The 8,810-nt window shown below is 40.1% G+C and overlaps 2 protein-coding genes across 2 annotated transcripts; one reads left to right on the top strand and one right to left on the bottom strand.

Annotated features, from left to right (window-relative positions):
- Positions 1-3,519: 3,519 nt before the first annotated feature.
- LOC109220292 lies at positions 3,520-3,912 on the bottom strand. Its single transcript, XM_019384759.1, has one exon. The coding sequence runs from the start codon at positions 3,910-3,912 to the stop codon at positions 3,520-3,522; it is 393 nt and encodes a 130-aa protein (XP_019240304.1).
- Positions 3,913-5,149: 1,237 nt separating this feature from the next.
- On the top strand, positions 5,150-8,184 carry LOC109220293 (heterogeneous nuclear ribonucleoprotein 1-like). The gene is made up of 2 exons (XM_019384760.1): positions 5,150-5,676; positions 6,949-8,184. Exons 1-2 carry the CDS (start codon positions 5,455-5,457, stop codon positions 7,891-7,893), a joined length of 1,167 nt encoding a protein of 388 aa, XP_019240305.1. The 5' UTR covers positions 5,150-5,454; the 3' UTR covers positions 7,894-8,184.
- The last annotated feature ends 626 nt before the right edge of the window (positions 8,185-8,810 follow it).

The following is an 8,810-nucleotide window of genomic DNA, read 5'->3' as shown; positions in this document are numbered from 1 at the left end:
AAAAACTTAATTTTATATATATATATANTATATATATATATATATATATATATATATATATATATATATATATATATATATATATATATGAACTCATTTTCATTCGGACTCCCACCTGGGCTGGCCCAATTCTAATAATATCCATGTCTTACTTCAAATTTCAGAGAGACCATGACACCAAGCGGGCTAGTGGAAGTATCATCATATGAAACTAAAGAAATACAAAAATAACCTTGTAAGAAATGTGAAAAATAGTAAATATTATTAAAGACGTTTTAAATTTTAGCTCAAAGTTTGTTAGACCGTTATACTTTCACATATAATATTTGGGGAAGAAAGAAAAGGAAAGTATTTGCTAATACAATCACTCTATCACACATCCCCTTGTTATTATCTCTCTTGCATAACTTCTTTTTGTTGTATTCTTTTTTATTACTATTTTCTTATGATAATGTTACTATTTAACTTACTCGTCTAATACGAGACATTGAGAACAAAGTAATTGGTGACAACTCTGCCATGTCCATATTATCTATTCTTTAATGTTTTTATGCACTTCTTGAGAGAAATATTTAACAGGCTTAATCACAACCACACATATCTAAATTATCTTTTATCTTTAAAAATCTTATTTAATAAAACACTCTACTAATTAGACTAATAGGGGTAGAACTAGGGGAAAAAAGGTCTAATGAATAAATTTTTGTCTTTCAAAAGTATCAAATATTTTAATATTTGAGACCGAAAAGAGTACAACGACCCAGTAAAATTTCACAAGTGGGGTATGGGGAGGGTAGTGTGTACGCAGACCTTACCTCTACCCCGAGGGGGTAGAGAGGTTATTTCTGATAGACCCTCGGCTCAAGAAGACGAAAAGAGACAGTATATCAGTACCATCAATAAAAACCATAGAAATAATAATAACAACATCACACGAACCAGTACATAGATGGAAAGCAAAAACAATAACAAGTAAATAAGGCCCGACACTATGAAAACGGAAGAGTAGTATGAACACAACATTGACTACTAGCAGTCTAAGACAAAATTCTTTCAAACTATCCTCACACTGGTACGAGTTAGAAATATTCTCAATTACCTCCTAACTACAACCTTAATGCTCGACCTCCACAGTCGAGGGTCATGTCCTCGGAGATCTAAAGCCTCGCCATATCCCGCCTGATCACCTCTCCCCAATACTTCTTAGGTCTCCCTCTATCTCTCCTCGTGCCCACCAACGCCAACCGTTCGCACCTCCTAACCGGGGAATCTAGACTTTTCCTCTATATGTGCCCGGATCATTTGAGCCTTGCTACCCACATCTTGTTACCCATGGGCCACGCCCACCTTCTCCTCAAATATCTTCATTCCTAATCTTATCTATCCTAGTGTGCCCGTACATCAACCTCAACATCCTCATTTCTGCTACTTTCATGTTCTGGATATGTGAGTTATTAACTGGCCAACACTCAACTCCATTCAACATGGATGGTCTAACCACCACTCTATAAAACTTACCTTTGAGTAGAAGTGGCATTTACTTGTCACACAAGACTCCAGATGATAACATTCATTTCATCCACCCCACCCATGTATGGTGTGTGACATCCTCTTTGATCTTCCCATCCCCATGGATAACCAATTCAAGGTACTTGAAACTATCTCTCTTGGGAATGACCTTTGATCTAAGCCTCACGTCCATACCCGCTTTCCTAGGCTCGGTACTGAACTTGCATTCAAGATATTCTGTCTTAGTCCTGCTCAACCTGAAACCCCTAGACTCAAGGGCATGTCTCCAAACCTCCAGCCTCTCATTAATGCCGCTTTGCATCTCGTCAATCAGAACTATGTCATCAACGAATAACATACACCATGGCACTTCCCCTTGAATATGATGTGTCAATGCGTCTATTACTAGGGAAAATAAGATTTGGGTTGAGCACAGATCCTTGGTGTAACCCCATAACAATCGGAAAATGCTTAGAGTCGCCTCCCACTGTCCTAACCCGAGTATTAGCCCTATCATACATGTCTTTAATTGCCTTAATGTAAGCAACTGGCACACCTTTAGCCTCAAGGGATCTCCAAAGAACCTTTCAAGGAACCTTGTCATACGCTTTCTCTAGATCAATAAATACCATGTACAGATCCTTCTTCCTATCCTTGTACTATTTCACCAACCTAATAAGGTGGATAGCTTCCGTAGTAGAACGACCCGGCATAAACCCAAATTGGTTGTCATATATAGACATTGTCCTCCTCACCTCGCTTCTACCACCCTCTCCCAAATTTTCATGGTATGACTCAGTAATTTGATACCCCTATAGTTGTTGCAACTCTGGATATCACCTTTGTTCTTGTACAATAGAACCACTGTACTCCACCTCCACTTATCAGGCATCCTCTTCGTCCTAAAAATAACATTAAACATCCTAGTCAGCTACTCCAAACTTGCTCTATCCACAAACCTCCAAAATTCTACCGGAATCTCGTCAAGCCTGGTAGCTCTGCCCCTGCTCATCTTACGTATAGCCCCCACGACCCCTTGACCTTGATACGCCTACAGTACCCAAAGTCACGGTGACTCTCGGAATGCCCTAACTCGCCTAGCACAATATCCCGATCCCCTTTTTCATTCAAAAGTTTATGAAAGTAAGTCTCCATCTTTGCTTAATTTGCGCCTCTCCCAATAATACTCAACCGTCCTCATCTTTGATGTATCTAACTTGGTCCAGATCCTCAGCCTTCATCTCTCTCGCCTTGGCCAGCTGAAATAATTTGTTCTCCCTGCCTTTGGCCCCTAGTTCCTAGTACAAACAACCAAAAGCCGTAGTTTTAGCCTCCGTGACCACCAACTTCGCCTCCTTCCTAGCTAATTTATACCTCTCTCTGTTCGATCTCCTCTATTCCTCTCATGTGCTCCCTACTAACTTCAGGTACGTCGCCTTCTTCGCTTTCCCTTTACCTTGGACAACTTCATTCCACCACCAGTCGCCTTTGTGCCCGCCAAAGTAACTTTTTGAGACTCCACCGCCCCTTTATACAATCTACCGTCGTCAACCACATATCACTCGCGTCCCCACTACTCCTCTAGGCTTCTACATCGATAACCTCCCTTCCAACTCCTGAGCTTTATCCTTAGTCAAAGCTCCCCATCTGATCCTCGGTCGTCCTCGTGCAGTCCTCTTCTTCCTCTTCATCATCACCAAGATCTTATGCTACGCTGCGAGGGTCTCACCCGGGATAACCTTGCAATCCTTACACAACCTTCCGTCGCACCTCCTAAGGAGAAGATAGTCAATATAAGTCTTTTCCACCACACTCTAAAAAGTAACCAAATGCTCCTCCCTCTTCAGAAAACTAGAGTTTGCAATCACCAGCTCAAATGCCTTAGCGAAATCCAACAACGAAGTACCTCTTGCGTTCCTATCCACAAAACCGAAGTCGTCATGCACCTCGCCATAGCCGCCTGCAGTCGACCCAATATGTCCGTTGAAATCCCCTCCTATAGATAACCTCTCAGCGGGCGATATTATGCACAATCTTATCCAACCCCTCCCAGAAGTGCCTCTTAACCTCCTCTTCCAAGCCCGTTTGCGGCGTATAAGCGCTAACGATATTTAGGGTGCACTTTCCAACCACCAACTTAATAGATATTAACCTATCATTCACCCGCCTAACCTCTACCACAGACTCTCTAAGTTCCCTATCCACCAAAATACCCACACAGTTCTTACCCTTCAGGACTCCAGAGTACCACAGCTTATACTCGTCTGCATCTCTCGCCTTCGATCCTACCCACCTAGTATCCTGGACACACGCTATATTGACCTTCCTCTTCTGGAGGATCTTCACCAACTCTATAGACTTACCCGTCAATGTACCTATGTTCCATGACCCAATTCTCAACATATAGGCTCCTTTGTGCCCCTTACCTCCCTTGCCTCGCGTCCTACCCCGTGTCCCTAGCCCCACCCCCTAGCCTCCCCGAGGGCATGACCTTACTCTACCATCCCAGACTACAGCCACTATGCCTACAGCAAACTAAGGAGAATCATTGACACACAATAGGCAAATGGACCAGACTAGGAGAAAATAAATTGTAACTACACGCACGCTAATTGTATGATTTAAACTAATGCGAACTAAAAAGGAAGCAATTTAACTAACACAAGGAAGAGAAAACAGGAAAGTGGGAGGTACCAACTCCCGGGAATAGAACCTGAAAATTGTCTTGGTGTACACGATGTTGTACGGCACCTAGCGCGTTCACTCCAACTTTCCACCGCCCCTTACTGCTACTCGCCCTAGCAGCTCTCATATGTTTGTGCACGCGCTCCTCGCTTGTCTCCAATAGCCACCGCGTAATACCTGAAAGACGCACAAAAAATCCAAGAACCAAAAAAGGGGGCTGCCTCCGCTACCACTGGTGAAGCCCCAACAGAAGCAAAGAAGAGAAAAAGAAGCGAAAAGAAGGGGAATAAGCAGTGGGGGGTAATGACCAAATAGTTTAACACACAAGTACAAAGAAGAGAAAAAGAAGAAGGAAATAAAGGGAGAGGAGCAGACGGGAAAAGGATAGTAGAGGGGAGGGGACTGCAGCCGCCGGAATATATGTCACCGGCGGGACAACGGTCGCCGGAGAAGACAACTACTGTGTAGGTTGGGGGTGGAGAGGAGGCGAGAACGAAGGAGGAAGAAAGAAAGAAGGGAGAGAACGGAGTGGTATAAGAGAGAGGGAGAGAGAGGTGAGGGGTGGTCGAAAATCTTACCGGGTTGTTGTCGTTGGCGTCGGTGGGGTTCTGGCAAAAGATGACCGTTGGGGGTTGGGGTTGTGTTACTGTCGCCGAGAGAGGGAGAGAGAGAATACTTGGATTTATAAATGAAATTTTCACATTTTAATTGGCATTTACGCGTGTGCCGAACTATAAAATAATAAGTATATTTATGAAAAATTAAACCGTAAAATAAAAAGAGGAGAGAAATTGGTTTGGGGTTATTTATCTAAGGAAAACTATACAGTATAGTCGTTTTCAAAAATAATAGCCGGCAAATATATATATATATATATATATATATATATATATATATATATATGTATGTATATATAACCATTTAATAGCGGATGTATATAATATATTTTCACAACTCATAACTTGGAAGTGATTTATTTTAAGGATCAAATAAATAAAGGTTAAAGGTTATTTCGTGTCAGTTGATTTTGGAGGTTGATTCGAAATCTGCCCTAAATCGGGAAATTGTGTTGAAGATTTGGTTTGATCCCCTTTTCCGATTGAGATTGGGTCACTGTCCCCAAACCCTAGGCATGCTTCCATATAATTGCTCTATCCCTCTCTTTCTACTTTTAGTTACTATATTTACGTAAACTGCATTATTATTATTGTTATTATACCAGAGGAGAGAATTCTTCTTTTTGTTTTTGTTGTCAGAATTATGGAATCAGATGAAGGGAAGCTATTTGTAGGAGGATTAAGATGGGAAACAACGGAGGAGAAGCTAAGAGACTATTTTAGCAATTATGGAGAAATTAAACATGCCACGATCATGCGTGATAGATACACTGGCTTGTCTAGACGCTTTGCTTTTGTTGTCTTCTCTGATCCTTCTGTTATTGATACCATTCTTCAGGACAAACACAACATTGATGGCCGTTCGGTATGAAATTTATGATCTTGGATGTGTACATATAATAGACAGTACTTTAGCTCTGAACCTGTTAATTATAAATTTTGAAACCGCTGCTAATTTTTTATGGTGTTGGTTTGTTTTGATCAATCTTGTAGGCGTACCCCCGTTGAGTTTTCGTATGTTTTAAGATTGATCAGGATTGAGTTTTCTTCTCTATTTTTTTAACTGATGCTTTCGAATTTTTTAGCTGTTCCTTTAATGCAGTTTTGGAATCATGTCATTAGTTGCATCAGCATGTGTTATGTGTAGGCCTTCTAGTTTCTGCTTGAACCGTTTATATGGGTTAGTTTCGCCTTTATGTGATATTTGGGCAAAGTTGAGTGATATTTTTGTTATAAAAATATAGCTTAATGATTTTCTGTGGTACTTAGCCAAAGTTGACTAAATTTTTGTTCGAAATAGTTCAGTGACTTTGATGCAATAAAATAAAAGTTAAATTTCTATCCGTGAAATTACCCCATTTATATACATGCAAAAGAATTTTAAAAAACGTGTATATTAGAATACACTGTCTAAAATTTCTGAATCCTGCCTTTTTGTCCAATTTCTTAAATGGGTATGATGAATCACAGTCCTGTTTGTGGAACTAGAGGAGTGTGGCATTCTTAAAATGTAAAGGGGGATTTAGGCACTCTTGTTCGTCTTTTACTTCCTTTTCCCTTGCTTAGCTCATCTATCAATCTTTTTACTTGTAATTTTTACTTTTAGATTATTTGATTAAAAGCAGTGCAATGCGTTAGTACAGAAGGTCACATTTATGAAGGACAGTGGGAGAGGGGGGGGGGGGGGGGGGAATATTCAGCTTGTTTTATCTGGATTGTGTGGAAATTGTAGTAGAAGGTTGGTGAGGACAAACTTCCTTAGATAATTAAGGATTCTGTTTCATATGCTTTTCATTTTTTAGTAAAATAGTCCATGTTAAGTTACTCATTTGGACTTTTACCAGAGGAGAGATGTAAAGGAGTAATATGTTAGATTTTCTTGTTCTATAGTATTAATATGTTTATATGAGCTGAAGTCATTCAAAGACATGATATTCTAGTGGTCGCGATTGAGTCATATGAATCTTTTCCTTGTTCTGAAGGTTCTCAGCAGTGTTTAAACTTGACAAACAATTCCGCTGGTAGCTGCAACGTTGTAGCTTGGCTTCAACTAAATGACATCTGAGTTTCTTGCTGACCAAATATCTGTTTTACTTGTCTATTTGTTTTCACTTTAAACTCCAGTTTTGCTGTTCAGGTGGACACTAAGAGGGCTTTGCCAAGAGAACAGCAGCAGAGCTTGAGATCGCAACTTCCTTATGCTGGTGAAGATATAGAAACAGAACCTGAAGGGAATGTCCGAACTAGAAAAATATTTGTGGGTGGGCTACCTTCTTCCCTTACTGAAGAAGAGTTTCGGCAGTACTTCCAAAATTACGGTAATGTGAAAGATAAAGTAATAATGTATGACCCAAGCACTGGTCGCCCTCGAGGATTTGGTTTCATCACCTTTGACACAGAAGATGCTGTTGATAAAGTTCTTCATAAAAACTTTCATGAACTGAAAAATAAGCTAGTGGAGGTAAAACGCGCCCTGCCTAAAGAAGCAAATCCTGCTGGCAATGGTGGTGGTAGAGGTTACTTGGGTTATGGTTCTTCTGGTCCCATTAGGTTTCCGCAGCCTACTTTTGTTGGTTACAATCCCTATTATTATGGCTATGGTTGTGAGATTTATAGTTGCTACGGTGGGGCAGCTGGAGTATATGCGAATCCATCTTTGGCCAGCATTGGTTATGCTAGCAGCTTGCCCGGTGTCGCAATAAACCAGTGGAGCAGCCAGAATCATGGGTATGGTCCTTTCTATAATTTAGATGCAAGTTATGGGGCTTCTAGTTCGTGGGGTGCTGCAGTCAATCACGCTACTTTTTTGCCATCAACTAGTAATTCTCGGGGTCATGCTTCTCAAAATGGGAATCAGGGGAATGGTTATAGCACCTACACTAGAAATAAAGGCTCTTTCACTGATTCTGATGGTAATGAGACTGGTGATAGGCATACAGATAATGCTCCAAACAGCAGTACCTGTGAGGGGTCTACCGAGGCAGGGAAACACGAGGCAAATGGGCACAACACAGCAACAATCTGCGACAGCAGTAATGGTTCTCCGGGGTTACCAAATGGAGCTTGGGTTTCAGATAAATAAGAAATTCCGGGTTAATATTGTGGTAGACTAAGGGAAAACTGACAGCACTGACCATATCATTAAACATCAGCTTCTAAGATTCACTCAAAGAAAAAGTAACCCTGTTATAACACCACCAGTTCGGTCGCAAGAGATCCGATGACTGGTTGAATTTCTACAGTCTATGTAGTGGTTATTGAACAGTTACATTTACATTCTTACAATGCAGATGAGTAGTGTTACTTTAAACTGCACTGGCGATACAGTGTATTTTGTCTTTGCTTAAAGATGTAATCTAACTCAGGTTGCTTCTACCGTTGAAGGTTTTCTCTTACTTGAATGGTTATGTTTCTCCTTTCTTTGTTCTCATACATAGAGTAGCAATTTGTGTGAAACCTATTCCTACAGTTGACTACTTGAAAATGATTTCAGTTTCAAAATGTTGGCATATAAAATTTGCTTTTATGAAAATAAGATAGAATTCAGTTGACAGCAAATAGTTCTGAGACTTTCTGTTGTTTGGGTTGTGTGGGGATTAAGCTATAGAGACTTGACATGTAGTGAAGATTTCTTCATATTATGGTGCATGATTTGGCAACATAGTGGTCAGTTCTACAAATAAATAGACAGTAGTAACAAATCTTAGCGTTATTACCCTTTGATCAAGAGGCATATACCCTTGAGACAGTAGTAACAAATCCTGCTGTTATCATAGACAATAATTGTAGAACAAAACTTCCAAAGATAACTCTCCTTTTACTTGAGTTTAAGTTGTGCACAATAACAGTGCATAAGTTTTCTATGGTATCGTGTTAAGTTAACCTACAATAACATGTAACTCTCCATAGCAAGCCTGATATGATAACATGAAAAATAGAGTAATAACTTGCTATAACCGATTAAATCGTACGAATAGTTTAAATAATTTTTTCATTGTG

This window comes from Nicotiana attenuata, unplaced genomic scaffold (genome assembly GCF_001879085.1).
Source record: "Nicotiana attenuata strain UT unplaced genomic scaffold, NIATTr2, whole genome shotgun sequence".
NCBI classification, from domain to species: domain Eukaryota; kingdom Viridiplantae; phylum Streptophyta; class Magnoliopsida; order Solanales; family Solanaceae; genus Nicotiana; species Nicotiana attenuata.
Note: the sequence above shows the minus strand (reverse complement) of the source record. Positions and strands in the feature narration are given on the sequence as shown.